Source organism: Amaranthus tricolor, chromosome 9 (assembly GCF_026212465.1).
Source record: "Amaranthus tricolor cultivar Red isolate AtriRed21 chromosome 9, ASM2621246v1, whole genome shotgun sequence".
In the NCBI taxonomy this organism is placed as follows: domain Eukaryota; kingdom Viridiplantae; phylum Streptophyta; class Magnoliopsida; order Caryophyllales; family Amaranthaceae; genus Amaranthus; species Amaranthus tricolor.
Window position 1 is genome coordinate 21,495,413 of NC_080055.1, and position 17,381 is coordinate 21,512,793.

The following is a 17,381-nucleotide window of genomic DNA, read 5'->3' on the forward strand; positions in this document are numbered from 1 at the left end:
CCATATGGTCTTATGTGGTACCTCTAGCAAACGAGAGATACATCTAATTAAAATAGAAGGTGGTAGTTTGTCCATCTTGGCCGTCTTAGCTGCCTTTCTTTTTTTGCTAAATTGTGTTGCTTTGTCTTATTTACCTTTTGAAATAAATGATGAAAATTCAAATAAAAATCTACTAAATAACTCTATTCGCTTTTTTTAGAGAGTCATCTTATTTCTATTAAACCTTCAATGTAATGAAACTATTTATTACAGAATATTGCATTATAATGTATGTGTCACTCCAAAATTGTCCATACGTATTTGGAGGGGAGAAATCAATAAAAGTGGATAAATTATTGTTTTATGGAGTGTATGAATGAGATGAAAAATTAAGTTAACGGTCCGTTTGGTGGTTGGTAATAAACGGTGGTAATAAGAATGAAAAATTAGTGTAATTTTGGATGAAAAATCTCTTGGCTACCTTGATGGTCATGCTTTTCCAACTTTAATAATCTGATTTTTTTTATAAAATTCATTCCAATGCATTACCATTAGGAGATGTAGTATTAGGTGGTAATAGAAATTTGTAAACAAAAAACTTGTTTGTGATCAAAGTTTCGTTGCCATGGAAAAGATATGAAACTTTTGATGAAGTTTTACGCTATAAATCATTTTCATTACCATCATTTACCTATCAAACAGGCCATAAATATATAATTAAAAATTAAGAAAAAGGCCATTAGGTTCTTTCTTAAGTGATAATGAACACCCTCAACTGTTTTGCAGTCTCCACATACCCTTCTGTATTCTGCCATTTGCAGTATTCACAATTAAGTGTAAAACGATCTTTTTCTTATCATTAATAATGGTAAAATTATGTATATTTAATTTCCTTAAATTTTTATGGGTGGGACTCATTAAATGACGTTAGGGTAATAAAATATTGTTGTTGTAGTTGGGTCTGCCTTTGTTCACTTGGTGTTTCCATGGCCAAATCGTTAATTGAGGATGCTTATGCTGAATGATCGAGTAAAGACCTAAGCAATGAAAGCTTGCAAAAGTTTACTTTGATTATATATACATAAATCCCAAAAGTTTACATATATTCATCAGTGTCCACTAGACTCATTTGCTCGTAGAGTACAAACATTGCTTGTTCGAGCAAATTTAATCGAACTAATTTTTTCCATTTGGATATTTTTCATATGCCAATAATTAAATTCTCATTAGATTTATGTACATAAATCCCAAAATCCCCCACAACCAATAATTTTAAAAAAATTTAAAGCTGAGCATGTTTTATCCAAATAAGAGAATAGTAAGGTACACATAGCAATAGAGTATACTAGGCCCGTTTGGTAGTTATTGTTAGATGGTGAGTAATAAAAAGTTAGTATAATTTTGGTAGAAATATTTGTTAACAAGTTTATTGACCATTCTTGTACTCCCTCGACAATTTCATTTTCTTCACAAAATTCAATCCAATACATTATTTTTCAAAACATGGTATTAGGTGGTACTAGAAAATTTTTATTATCAAAGTTTCATTACAATGAAAATGACATGATACATATTATGAAAAGTAACACTATAAATCATTCTTATTACCACCGTTTAGATTAACAATAACCATTACATATTATTCTTATAACATCGTTTAGTAGAGAAACCATGGCTTGGATGCTTGAAAATCCAGCTGCCTTTGCTAGATTTTGAAATTCTGTGACAGTCCTCTCCTTTCCATCAACATTCATATTTGTGAGATAAAGATCAAACTGATAAGCACTCTGACTTCTACTATTAGTATTATTATGAAGGATGTCTGGTATCACAAGTTCCACAATTATCAGTTTTCCACCATCTTCTAAGGCTTCATTGACGGATCCAGGAAAAAAAGTGATATCAATAATTTACAAAATAACAAAATTATGTAAAACGCGAATAATTGGTCATTCATGTGGAAAACAATAACACTAAACAACTCATTTAGCAAATATTTACATATACCACTTGATTTTATTTTGGATTTAAATGATGTCAATTGACCTCAGTGATCTCATAGTCTATAGAATTCAACATCATAGAATGTTGAGCATTTTTTAGCATCAGGTATGAGTAGGACATACATTAGATTCACATTTCTATCCCCTAAAAGCTCTTGTATAAGGAAGCATGATAGAGTTATAATATACTAGGATATAAATCCGTGCAATGCACGAATTTTTAAATACATTAATATTACAATAAAATTTTGGATTAATAAAAAATATTAAATTTTAGACTATTTTAGACTATTTATAATAGTGTAATTGGAATACATTTTTAAAACTGAATAATTGTATTATCGAAAAATCAGACAATGTTTTAAGTTGATTGATTTTTATTGCAATATATTTGGTAGTTGAGATAGTCTGATTGCATACAGACTGATTACAATTGGCTACTTTTTTGCATTAATTTATTTGTTGCCAAATTACTATTCGATTCAATATTTTTTTTTCCTAAAATTCAAAATTGTAATTATTGTAGTCGAACAATGTAAATGATTGATTTAATGATCTATTAAATAAATTTTATGTCATTTCAGTTTTAAAGAACAATTGCTGGAAAAAAGGTAATCATGTACTTTAAGTAATTTCCTAAATTACAGTATAATTGGAATAAATGTAATTTGTTATGCTGTATAATTTTCTACATAGTATATCATACATTATACTTTTTTAAATAGTACATCATATAAATTACATTGTAATTCCGATAATTTATCAGACAATATATAATTTTTTACACAGTACATCATATATTTTCTAGTATAATTTTTTAAACAATACATTTATATATAGTAGTGTAATTGGAATAATTATAATTTATGGCATCCATCAATGTATAAATTTTTGCATAATTGCAAATTTATAAATATGGTAAATCCAAAAAGAAATGTCAATTAATCAAATTCCATTAATACCGTCTAATGAAAAAAAGACAAATGTCATATTCATAATCAAATTGCTTTATGCTGTTATACAATAAAATTATAGATTATATGATTCTAACATGAACTTTAAATATAATTACCTTAAACTTTTAGAGGGTGTTTAATATGGGTTTTTAAGGGTTTGGTAATGGAATGGATTAACCCAATCCCTTACAATTTGTTTGGTATAAAAATTAGAAACCCAATCCGTTTCTTACAAGTAACCCATTCCCCTCAAATGTTTCAGCTCATTATGGAGAGGTAACACTTTGTTTCAGCCCATTTTGTGTCTTCGAATATCTAATTCCAGACCATAAAACCTTCAATTTTCCCTTTCCTCTTCCTAAACTCTCAATTTTAAATCCCTAATTTCATTTTTTTTTTCATTTCTATGTCTTCCATGGCAGAGTATTAAAGAGCAATTAGTATAACTTCTCCTTCTTCAGTCTTCACAGCTCATGTAAGTGTTTGATTAACTTGAATTTTTGTTCAATTTAATTGAAAATGCTGTATTTAATCGATAAAGGCAATTTCTCTTTCACTTGGATTTGTTGTTCCTTCCGACTTCAATCATGTTATGATTAGCTAGGAAGTGGCTTGACCTTCTCCCCCTCCCTCTTTTATCTCGTTTAATAGATGATGCTATTAAGAGAATTTAATCGGTTTGAGGATGAAGATATGGATTTCTCACTGTTTGATTAGAGTGTTATGGTCATCATGTTATGATTTGGTCTCATTTTTGGCTTGTTAATTGAGTAGGATTTTGTGTAGAACATGAGATAATACCAGACATATAAAGAAGTTATTGTGTTGGAAGTTGAAACTGGTGAATGCCATTCTTTTCAAAATAGTACTGCGATGTCTAAAATTTTGATGAGAATTCTTGTTTTTTGTTTTCCTTTTTGAGATTTATGGTTAAAATTTATATGTCATGCTTTCAATCAAATTTTTCGTGTTGAGTTTAATGGATATACATTACCAAGATTGTTGTCTATTCATGGGTATACACTCAAAAGCACAGTAACCAAGAGTATGAGTTGATTGAATAACACACAGAATATAGCATGGAATACAACTAACTGGAAATTGTTGGCATTGTTAATAACAATGAAGATTATTAAATTAAGATTAGTAGGAATCATACTACTACTTATTCTACTTTTTAAATTGTCTTTTTTACTCTCAGATTTTGATGATTATTACTACTATCTCTATATGTTTGTATGTCTTAAATGTCATTGTAGTTATGATGATGCCTACACAATCCATACGAAGAAAAAGAAGCTTTAAACAACTCCAATTGATAATCTTAAATGTTATTGTAGTTATGATGATGTACTGGGTTTAGTACATGACGAGTGTTTCTACGATTAGGGGTTTTCGCTTGATAGAATGTAAAAAAGATAGAAAAAGATTGCGCTTAATAATCATGTATCGTCTAATTAGAGAGAGTGACATACATTGCAAAAGTGAACTTCGTGTTAATAGGCGAACTTTTAGTATCATTTGTGAGATGCTTAAGGAGATTGGAGGCCTCACTCGGACAAAAAATATGTCTCTTGAAGAGATAGTTGCCATGTTTTTGTACACTTTAACTCACCATAAAAAAATAGATCAATTGCTCACTTTTTCATAAGAAGTGGAGAAACTGTTAGTCGTCAATTCAACTTGTGTTTAAGGGCTATACTTAAGTTGCATGATCATTTGCTTTACAAGCCCACACCAATATTAGAGAATGTGAAGATGAAAGGTGGAAACCCTTCAAGGTACTATCGTCTTAAAATCTAAGTTTTACCAACAATTATGTTATTTGTGTTTGAAGAAGTAATTTTTTTCTTTGATTTTATAGAATTGTTTAGGAGCCTTGGATGGTACCTACATTAATGTAAATGCACATTCCCAAGAACGTGGAAAATACCGGACAAGAAAAGGTACCATTGCTATGAATGTGTTGGGTGTTTGTGCACCCAACATGCAATTTATCTATATTCTTTCGGGTTGGGAAGGCTCTACACATGATGTTCATGTCCTTCGCAATGCTCTTTCTAGGCCACATGGCTTTAGAGTTCTCAGAGGTAATCTATATCTTTAAAAGAAAAATTATATAGTTAATAAAACTCACTTTAATCGTCCAAGTTTAACAATTTTAAAGGTTATTATTATTTGGTTGATGGGGGGTATACAAATTGTGAGGGTTTTCTTGCTCCATATAGAGGGCAACGATATCATCTTAAGGAAAGGACATATAAACAACCGCAAACTGCTGAAGAGTATTACAATATGAAACATGCTCGAGCAAGAAATGTAATTGAGAGGTGTTTTGGGCTACTTAAAGGAAGATGGAGTATACTTAGAAGCCCCTCATTTTTCCCTATTCGAACTCAAGGTCGCATTGTGATGGCTTGTTGTTTACTTCACAATTTAATTAGGAAAGTAATGCCCACAGATGATATAGAGGAAGAGGATTTGAGTGATAATGATTCGGATGACGATTTTGATGATGAAGTTGAGTACATTACTACAATTGCAACTTCTGATCAATGGACTACTTATAGAAATACGTTAGCTCAAGATTTATTTAATGCTTGGAGGGCAAGAGTTAGACAAGGTTGGTACTATGTGATTGTTTGATTTTTAAACATGTTAGATAAACAAAATGCAAATTACTTTGATGATACTATTAGTTGGTTATCCATGTCCTATTTTGTTTGATTTTTTGCATATGAATTAGGTACTAAAGTACCAAACTTTTATTCACTTGATAGAATTTTTACCTTTTAAATTATGATTTTCTCCCCATAACTAACTGTAACAATTGAAAATGACAATTTGTAATATATTTTGCAGGTATTTAAGATGGAGGTGAATACTATTAGCCAAGAGGAAAGTAGTAGAGGGAGGGGCAAGAATAAGCGCTTTTGGACGTGTCAAAAAGATTCGATGCTAATAAAATATTTACACCAATTGTCTATTGATTCTGAGTGGAAAGGTGATGGTGGTTTTAAAAATGGTTACATGAGTAGGTTGGAAGAGTTAATTAACAGTGAGCTTCTTAGTTGTGGTTTGAAGGCTTTTCCGCACATCGAATCGAGAATCAAACATTGGTCAGAGAAGTATAGCGCACTAGTTGAGATGCTATCTACTTCAGGTTTTGGGTGGGATGCCGATAAGTAGATGTTGCAAGTAGAGAGAGCGGTGTTTGATGAATGGGCAAAGGTAAAGTTTTCTAGGCTTTTTTGTTGTCTACTTCGGCTTTTTTGCTATCTACACCAATTGTCGATTGATGTTGCTTTGGTTCTTGGTTTGAATTGGCCTTGTTGGATTTATGGTGTCTCATCCAATTAAGATAATGTAGGAAGTATATGATAAATTTTCTACATCCTGTGTGCAAGAACAATCCTAAGCTCAGTTAATAGAGTGAAAGACAATAGTTGTTTTAATAATCTTCTCATCCAATTAAGATAATGTTGGAAGTATTTGATAACTTGTTGTGTAATCTCATTATTTATAAACCTGTGTAATCTCATTATTTTTATGGAATAGGTTCATAAGAAAGCTAAAGGATTGTATAGAGTACCTTTTCCTTACTATGACATTCTTGAGGAGATTTATGTTAAAGATAAGGCCACGGGTGATTAGAGCGAGTCTTTTGTGGGAGCAATCAGCAGTATAGATATTGAAGTTGCAAAAAAGCCAATTTTCGTAGATAGTGATAAGGAAGATGATGCGGATTCAAGAAGTCAGTCAACTACTCATTCTATACAATCCAAGAAGCATTCGATCAAACAAGAGAACGATAACTCATCATCTTCAAAAAAACCCAAGCTCAAGGAATTAAAGGGAAAGAAAACTCTTCAAAGTGATGTTGATAAATTGGTTTCTTCTCTCCATGATGCTACAAGTATTTTCGGATAAATTTTTGAAAATACTAATGCTAATCTTGGCACGATGGCTAGTGCGTGGGCCAAAGCCGAGGAGAGAGAGCAAAAGATGGATGAAAAAGTGAATAAAGTTTTGGAAGAGGTAATGAAATTAGATGGCGTCTCACCCTTTGAAGCTTTAAAAGTAGCTACAATTCTCATTGCCGAAGAACACAAGCTCCGAATCTTTTATCAAGTCAATTAATAGCCGAGTTTTACAAAGAACCGACCCCTATGGACCCTTTTTGCGATATGAGCCACACTTATTTCTATCCCCAATCTTGCATATGTTCCACAACCGTTATTGTGGCCCATAGATATGAATGAGGACCCAAAACGTATGAGCGAAATTTCTAAGTTATGGGCCAAAGTATTTTCCAATACCCTTTTCCCTTCAGCCCATCTTGTATGAGACCGTCTCACGGTGAGACGATCTCAAAACAAAAAGCCTATAATATAAGTTAAAAATTTTATTATTAGATTATTTAACCCAAGTATAATACACGTTTTATGGTGAGACCGTGTCATATAGAAATTTGTGTTTTCCCTTAAGCAGCAGTTTTGTTGGCCAAAATCGGAATATTTTTGTTTAAAGCTATATTTTTTTAGATAAATAAAATAATTTTTATTAGTGCATTTAATATTACATATTAACTTTGAAATGTCAAAATATTCATAAATTTTTAAATGAGACGGATTTATGGTGTGAGATCATTTCTATTAGGCTAACTTATTTAAATTTAGGCATCAAAACGATCACTTATAATTTTTAAGTGATTAATTACAAAACTGACCTAATTATGTGAGCCTATCTCTTAGTGAAACAGTCTCATACAAAACGAGCTCCAAAATATATATATGATGAACTCGATGAATAAAGATGGGTTCATAGGTGACTTAACTATTGAAAAATACAATTGTAGGCATAAATATGAAAAAGAAAAATAGTAAATTACCACGTCCACCATGAACTTGTCGTGTATCATATTAAACATGGGTGCTAAAGAACCTTGGTCATCTCTACTAGGAAGAAAGTAACGTGAAACAGGACCTAAACTGAATAACCTTTCAACTTCACCATTTTTTTTTGGTATTATTCTCATCTTGTCCTGCTTCATGGCAACACACAATGAAATACGAGCTAAGCAGGCGAAGGATCTGATCCGTCATATCAGATATTCGGAATAATTGATTGTTGTTGTTGGGTACTAGCCGAGATGTAATCTCGGATGGTGAAAGGCGGACATCAGGTCCCCCTTTCTCCGTAATCTCGAGTAGTCCGAGATCTATGGCAGCTTTTAATGTCATAGGTAGCGTGATTGCCCTTGTTAGTTGCATAGCTTGTCTTTGAACGGCTTCTTCTTCATCCATGGATGTTTTGGGATTGATTTCTGATCGGGTATTTTGCATAATTTTTACCTGAATATGATGATTGTTTTTTTTGTTATTAATTTTGAAGTGTAGAGTTAAAGTTATGTGTTATATGCATTTATAGAACAAGCAATTTGTTCATACTAGTCAAATTGTTACATAAGTGATTACGGAATTAAGGATTCAACAACTTTAAAATATGAATCTAGTCAATATAATAACAACTTTTATTTTATTATAGGAGTGGGCCGAGTGAAGTGAAAAGTTAGATGAGAATTATAGTAGTAATTAATTTGAAAAAGTAATACTTACTATATCAGTCAAATTTAATTTGATTTGATTTTCTGTCTTATAATATGAATACTAGTTAATGATAGTTTTTTTTTTTTTTTTTTATGTTTTTAATAAGGTAGGCTGAAAGAGGAGATAAGCTAGATGAGATTCCATAACTTTACTAGTTAATAAATAACTTTTTTTTTATTATTTTAAAAGGAGTTAAATTTAAAACAAAATAGATGTATGATAAAAGATTGAAACCTATATTTTGACTAAGGTCAAACAGGATGTAATTGTGTAGTAGTCAAATTTGACACAAGGAGGATTAGACTGCTGCAATAATAATCCCATCCACATAGTAAACCCAAATACTTTAATTTTAGCATAAGTATAATTTTTGAGCAATTTAAGGTAGAAAATGAGAAGGTAAATTTTAAGAGATAAATGAAATTATAAAATACATTAAATATGCAAAATGAGAATTAAAGAAATAATGTGAGACATGCTCAAATAAAAAGATATTGCAAAATCATAAAGACAAACTAAAAAAATAAACAAAACCATGAAAAATTGGAATGATAATCAACCCAAAACCCAATATTATCCTAATACAAAGGATAATGTCTGTGTAACACTTGATTAAAGCATTGAGACGATCCAACCTCAATAAATTAACATGAAAAAATCATATGTGATTGATATATGAATTTCTTATCATTTATGAAAAATGATTTTCAAATGAGCAAATTTTGTCATTTCTTTTCCAAATGAACTAACTTTGAATATTGTTGACTATAGCTGATAATAAGGATATTAATAAAATTTTATTATTTCAAGGTAAGAATAGTAAGGATTAATGGAGTATATTAATGAGGTATTTTATAAAGAACATAGAAATGTTGTAGGTGACACAATAATCACTTCCTTAGTTTAAAATAGAAAATTTATGCAAAGGATTTAGATGTGGAGGGAGAATAAAGAAATGTTGTAGGGGACACAATATAATCACTCTCTTAGACGAAGATAGATGAAAATGTTGTAGGACAGATGGTATACCTATTGAGGTATGGAGACGCCTAGGAGCGATTGGAGTGAGTTAGGTAACTGATCTATTCAACAAGATTTTTAAGACAAATAAAATGCCCAATAACTAGAGAAGAAGTACTCTAGTGTCTATTTATAAGAACAAAGAGAATGTCCAAGTTTGCTCTAACTATTGAGGAATAAAACTCATGACTCATGCTATGAAGTTGTGGAAAAGAATGATAGAGATATATATATATAAGGAGATGCATCTCTGAATTAGAGAACAAAATTAAATTTATGCTAGAAAAATCTACAATGCAAATAATTTATCTCATGAGAAGAACGACAAAGTACTATAGGGCTAGAAAACGAGACTTACACATGATTTATTGACTTGAAAAAAGCATTCGACAAGTTATCAAGAGATAAACTTTCATAGGTAATGACAAAGAAGGGCATTCCAAAGAAATACATTAGTATAGTGCTAGATATGTATCAAGAAACAGAGACAAATGTTAGGACATGTGGATAGGCAACCTAGGATTATCCAATCACAATTAGCCTTCATCAAGGATCGGTCTAATCCCCTTTCTTTTCGCAATGGTCATAGGTGAGATAATGCATTTGATACAAGGAGATGTGTCTTGTGCATGTTGATTGTTGATGACGTCGTATTAGTAGATCAGACTAGGGAGATGTAAATTCTAAGTTAAAAGGATGGAGACATGAGTTGAAGTCATGAGGTTTCAAGAGTATATAGCTAGAGTGTAATTTTAGTGCAAGCACAATAATGAGAGACACTATAAAATAAGAAGATAAATAACTCTCTTCAAGTGGATGCTTCAAATAACTTTGATCCATATTTCAGAGTATTTGTTACATCCAACAACATGTGACCCATAAAATTAAGTGTAGGCGGAAAAAATAGAGAGTGACTACTGGAATATTATATGGTTGAGGTGTGCTATTAAAGTTGAAGGGCAAGTGTTATCGAACGACCATAAGACCCGTGCTACTATATTGACCAAAATATTGAGCTTTTAAAAAGGATCATAGTAGAAAGACGGGAGTAACAGAAATACGAATGCTTCAATGGATGAGTCAGCATACTTTGAGGGTTAGAAATTCATACAAAGGTATAAGAAAATCTTTATGAGTTGCAAATATTGAGGATAATTTCACATAGTTTGGGCATGTGCATAGACGGGAGTATTATCTCACCGGTAAGGAAAATAGAAAGTTGAAGCTTAGGAGACTAAAAAGAGAGCGAGGAAGACCAAAGATGACTAGGAAAATTATAGTGGAAAAAGATGTGAAAGATATAGACTTAAAATTGAGATGGCTAGAAAATCAGTATGAACAGATAAAAAATCCATGTAGATTGAAAATGATGCTATATTAGAGTTCAAACAATGTGTTTTAAACTCTAAAATTACCAAGATCGAGAGTATGAAGTTTTGTGATGAACAAATTACACTTTCAATGTTAGTAAGACTACTACCTTTTTTCAACGGGTTTTTTGCCTATTAACCCATGGTTCATTAAAAAACCAAATTTTACTAAACATCTTCCAATAACACTGACTTATCCAACTAGCTTAAAAACTAATAAAAACAACTAAAACTTTTAATTGGTCAAACAAATCAACTAAAAAAACCAAAAATCATTTACCAACCACCCCATTACATACAAGTATATACTCCATGAACTATTGTTTTAACATGATTGTTTACAAATCATTACATTAACATCAACTAGAACTAGAACTAGAACTAGAAACAACAACTTCAGCCTCAGTTCCATTCAACAAATTCTTTACTTTAAACCTCTTATTCCTTATCTCCCCATTCATCCCATCTATCGGCACCAATTTTCTTCTAGTGTGAAACTTGTTAATGCTGCAAACCATTGTTACCCAGAATGCAATACGTAAAGGAGTCCATTTATACTCCCCCTCTCAATCTATTACATACTCCATTCCATGCTATTTATACTCTCTCTTTCAATCCATTACTCCCATTTATACTCCATCTTCACCTTATTATTCTCTTAATTCCTCTCATTTTCCATTTTACAACTTGCTTTTCTATTTAATCTTCACTATTTTATCTTTCTAAAACCTCAAACAAAAGCAAAGAAAATGAGTTGCAAAATGATTGCTCGGTACTTCAAATTCAATGAATCGATATTCTTTAATCTCAACCTTCTTTCTTGTTGAGAAAAGTGGCGATATAATACACACACTTTCTCCCTTTGTGTTGTTAGATGAGCAAAAGTAACCAATCCAATCAAACAAACAATAATAATCCCACAATCAAGCGCAATAAAGTAAAATGCGGAAAGTAAAGCACACACGATATTTACGTGGAAAACCCAATGCGGGAAAAAACCACGGGACCGTAAGTGGTACCACACTCTTCCACTAATCACCAATAAAATTAATGGGTACAACCAAAATCCTCTCTAAACAATACTAGAGGTAATACAAACACCAAACAACCCTAAAACATCACTTAAAAGTGGTAAAATAACAATTAGGGTAAAATTAGGGCAAAATACAAATTACCCACTTACAATGCACAAAACGACAATCCAACCGTTGAATATGTAGGTTGGGTAGACAGAAACACCGTGTCAAAATTTGACGAAAAACTGAGCACGAATGGCCTTCAATCGGATCGCCGAAAAGTCACGTGTCAGCACCTTTTTCTTCTCCTCAGTTTCTGATTTTTATGCGTGAATGTGTTTTTAATTGCAATCCACTAATAAAAACTGCTGCCCTATTTTCCTTATATATAGCTTTGCCCTTTTTTTTTCTTTTAATTAATAAATAATATTATAATTATTAGCCCATTATTATTAAGCCCATAATTAAAATATTAATTGGGCCTTCCTCCAAGTGGGAGGGAATAACCCAACATTTCTTAGTCGTATGTCCTTCACCTTCAACGTCCCAGATTCTCATTAACATGTTATTTATTTTTTTTCCTCTCCCTATATATTATTCAAATTTCAAATAAAATAAATTTTGTATAAGATTAACTGAATTGAGTTTTTGTAGTATAAATTATTTTATTAATGATTAATTTTGTCTTTTAATTTTTAATTGTTGCTATGTTATTTTTTATGTTTAAATTAAGTATTTTATTTATAAAAAATTAATTGAATATTTTTTTATTATTAAATAATAATAACAAATATTTAATTTTTTATTATACAAAATCTATTTTGGCGACAAAGAAGATGTTTTGTCATCAACTTTGTGACAAAAAAATCGACAAGAATGCATTTTGACGACAATAATGTTGGCTACAAGGTTTTTTGTCGCCATTTTTATTGTTAAACAGATTTGGCGACAAGAATGGTGACAAAAAACCTATTGTCGCCATTTCTTTTAATTTTGTCGTGCCTCTAGGCCAATACAATTTGGGGTGAGAAAAGGAAATGAGAAACGGGGAAAGCCACTTAAAGTGACGCAAGAATGAGAAGTATGATTAATTTAATTTATTAATATTTACAGGAGCTATAAGAAAAATAAAACACAACCAATCCAATTTGAGCTAGGTGAGCCGAATTCAAAACGAAAAGTTTACATAATAATTTGTGAACAACCGAAAAAAGTAAACTTTTTCCAAAGAAAATTCCTAAAATAGTCTTTAGAAAATTTTACTTCCCAAAATAAGTGTTTTTTTGTCCGAGCCTATGACCAATGTTTCTTCGATGTTACCAACAATGACATTTTGATTTTTTATAAACCCTGACCTTAGGCTCAGACACGAAGACGCTTATTTTGGAAATTAAAATTTCCTAAAGCTTATTTTGGGAATTTTTTAATAAAAAGTTTATTTTTAAAATTTTTTATAATTTATATAATTGAGTTATTTAGCCCTTAAATGAGGCGCGTATCATGATGAGACCATATCGCATAATAATTTTTGATCAAATTTTTGATACGGAAATCAAAATCAACTCGACCGAAAATGTAACAGGAGCGGCAATCTCGATACATAATTAACATATAATAATAATGTTTAATACAAAAATATTGCGGAAGTCTTAAAATGCCGAACTGTTAAAAACTTTAAATCATAAAAACTGAAACTGTTTAAAACAAAAGTAAAATATTACATCTAATAAGAAATATTATTTGCTCAAAATGAAAAAAATACATCATCATCAAGTCATCAATAAAGATATAAAAAGAAGCTAAGTTCTCGATAAATAGTAATTGTTGCTGCCTGGATCGGAACCTAAACTAAATCCTGCAAAATGCTGCCATCCATGATACGGATGACAACCGATTGAATCGGTTAGCGCTTAACGCTGAGCATAACTTCCTATTCAGCTCAAAATACGGAAATCATCGCTACATTTACAAAATAATAATTTAAGTACGAACTTATAATTAATTGACACCACCATATACTTTTACCATATTCTTTTTCTGTTCCATACTTTTAAGTCACTAACATACCATTCTCGATCCTGACAGAAGTACGTTACTGCCACTTATACAATTCGGTAATCTTAACACTTAAGTAAGTTCATTTGGTTAGTACTCATAACCATACCATGCATCCTAGCATCAACAGTAATCAAGTTTATCACTGATCAACAAGCTCATCAATATGACACCTGATATATGTAAGGGTTTGGTTAGGTGAGGACCGTGTCCTAAACCCTAACTATGGTGAGAGTCGTCACCCCTCCAATACAATTTATGCTCGAGCTCTACAGGATAGGTAGCTAACCCCCTGTCTTACACCGCATTTTATGTGCCGGTCAACACGGGCGCCGGGATTTTACATGTCGATCCATGGTTCGACATTACTTTACTATCAGGGTCATTCAATCAATATTGATTCACACGAGTAAATCACATTTTTATTACTACAACTTGACTTTGACTTTGACTTTGATCAACTTAGGTGATAACCTCTTTAATTTAATAAAATTCTTAGTCATAACGTAAAATTAATCTTTATGTCTTTATACATTCATTATTAAATTTTTACACATTAAAATTTATTTATAACTTTATTTTTAATAGTTCGCTAAATTTACGCTAATAACTTAATATTCTATTAATAGTCTCCAAATTAATATTTTCCACAAGTAGCTACTAAAATCTATTTCTCTTTAAATAGTTCCCAAAATCAACATTTCCTTCTTTACAATCAATAAAACTTTATTCTATTGAAAAAAAAAATCAAATATTCTAATTAAAATTCAAGTTAAAAATGCATCCTTTGGATAAGTTTTCAAAATTCAAAAAATTCACCAAAAATCAATATTTCAAATTTAGAAAAAAAGTAAACTTATTAGATTTGCAAATAATCAACATTCTAGTTATAAAACAAATAAAACTCATAATTTCACAAAAATTAATATTTCTAGTTTTAAAACAAGTCAAACTTATAATTTTCACAAAGGTCAATATTTCTAACAAGTAAAACTTGTAATCCCACAAAATCAATATTTCACACATCATTTGAGCGTCAAGTATACTAAAAATATTTTTACATTATTTTACATAAATTTTGGTCAAATAGTTAGCAAATAAAATATTTTGTACTAAATAGTGATTAAAAGTTACTTTTATTATGAAATCTCAAATATTCAAGAAAAACACTTCAATATTTAATAATTTAAAAAAATTTCTCAAAAATATCTTTTTAAATTGTTATTTTATTATTATCACAAAAATAGTTGTAATAATTTAAAATAGTAAATCAAACTCCTGTTTTTTTATATGATAGTGGTCAAACGGCCTACGAGTATTTTGGGCCCTTTTCACATAAAAAGAACGACTTAATTTAATATATCATACTAAATCCTAGATTTAAATAATTAACATAACTACTTAAAAAAATAAAAACTTTACGCCATAACTTAGAAATTTACTATAACCTTAAGGATAAACTTAAATCTCAAAATAAAGTATAATAACAATATTAACCATACTTAATAAAAAAATAAGTTCATAACATAACTTACTACCTTATAAACTAACTTGAAGGCTAATATAAACATATTAATAAAGTTCTAACATAAAAATTCTTAAATATAATAGCATTCCTAATGTAACACATAGCTCATAAACAAACTAGCACTAGTTTATAACATGAGTCATACTTAATATCACATGAATGTAATTTTGCACCAAACTTTCTAAACTTGTTTAAAGATTATTAAATTAACATACTAAAAATACTTTTAGCATACACATACGTAATATAATCTTGATCATAATTTCATTAAACTAACTTCCTAATAAAACATATCAATATATTTCATATTTTCCATATTATAAAGTAAATTAATGTAAAATTTCACAAAAAGAATAGGGTAAGAAGTTATATCATACTAACACCAAGGATTAGTACTAAGTACTAATTAGGAAAATAATAAGAAATAAGACCCTCCAAGATAGATAATAATGCTCCAAAGATAATTAATCCCAACTCCCAAAATAATGATGATCTTCTAAGCTTCCAAAATAAATAAATCTGAACTCCAAAAATAATGATACATTAAGTACCCAAAGTAATAACCCAATAATGCTCCATAATGATGATGATCTAAGCTAAATAAAGAGTGTTCTAAGCTCCATGTTCTTGAATTTCTTCAACTAATAATAAAAGTATTTATGTAGTAAGATTTTAATGAAGTGAAAATATAAGAAATAATGTTAGAAAGATTGATGATGGTGATTTAAGTGATCTCATGGCTAGGGGGTATTTATAATGGGTTTGGGAACTTTGTAGTTCATTAGATTCTATGAAAAAGACTGTTAGGAGTATAGAAAAAGGTTAACTTAGTGTAAGTGATTTAGAGTGTGTAAGTGAATGTGTAAGAGTTGGAGTGTGTAAGTAAATGTGTAAGAATTTGAAGTGTAGAAGAAAGTTAGCTTATGTAAGGAAATGGTGATAGCTTGTGTAAGTGATGAACATCATGGGTTACTAAAAAAAGGATTTTGGTTCATCAAATTTTTGTTCTAGTATGTACAAGTGAATATACTTTAAAATAATGGGTAAATTTGATTAGAAAATATGTGGTTTACTTAAAAAATTTTGCTTAAACTATACTTAATGTTAAAAATGAAAATACGACTCATTTTTATGTATAAAATAATTAAATCAAAATTATAAGGTTTAAATAATAAGTAATAATGTTAGTTTAAGGAAGAAAGTTAAAACGTAACGTTTTACAAAACCGTGAATATAATAATAAAATTTTACTTTTCGTACTATAAAATAATAAAATAATATTTTAGTGCTTATAAAAATATTTTAAACAAAATACAAATTTAAAGTTTAATATTTGAAAGAAATTACAAACTCGGAAAAGATTTAGGAATTAAAGATGGTTTGAAATGGATAACCAAAGGATTAGAGATTTGAATTGAAAATTCGGAATAATTAATCGTAAGATTAAGATTAAGAATTTTGAGTCCGTTACAGAAAATTGACCCCAAGTCCGAAAATTTGAAATTAATAAGCAAAAAATTAAAAAAAATTAAAATTATAGTAAAGTTTTGACTATTTTCCAAGATAAGCAGTTTTTCCCAGACCTGAGGTTTAGAATGTTCGCACTTAGTAACAGCGAACAAAGGCAGAGAGTTTCATTAAAGGCAAAGAGTCTGTTTGCTGTTAGTAACAGCGAACAAAGCTAAAGCTTGGTCAAACAGGGTCAACCTCTGTTCGCTGTTAGTAACAGCAAACAAAGCTTTGACATTGTTTGACCAGGTATACTTTGTTCGCTGTTACTAACAGCGAATAGGTCCTTGACTTTTTTTTTTTTTATTTTTGTTGGTTGTTTTTGTTCAAAATAGC

At 30.1% G+C, this 17,381-nt stretch overlaps 2 protein-coding genes across 2 annotated transcripts; one reads left to right on the top strand and one right to left on the bottom strand.

Moving 5' to 3' along the window:
- Window positions 1-4,304: 4,304 nt before the first annotated feature.
- LOC130823372 (uncharacterized) lies at window positions 4,305-6,127 on the top strand. The gene is made up of 6 exons (XM_057687993.1): window positions 4,305-4,537; window positions 4,633-4,727; window positions 4,813-5,028; window positions 5,106-5,561; window positions 5,685-5,692; window positions 5,801-6,127. The coding sequence occupies exons 1-6, from the start codon at window positions 4,305-4,307 to the stop codon at window positions 6,125-6,127; spliced, it is 1,335 nt and encodes a 444-aa protein (XP_057543976.1).
- A 1,691-nt stretch (window positions 6,128-7,818) lies between these two features.
- LOC130824493 (caffeic acid 3-O-methyltransferase 3-like) lies at window positions 7,819-8,318 on the bottom strand. The gene has a single exon (XM_057689529.1). The coding sequence runs from the start codon at window positions 8,281-8,283 to the stop codon at window positions 7,948-7,950; it is 336 nt and encodes a 111-aa protein (XP_057545512.1). The 5' UTR covers window positions 8,284-8,318; the 3' UTR covers window positions 7,819-7,947.
- Between the last annotated feature and the right edge of the window lie 9,063 nt (window positions 8,319-17,381).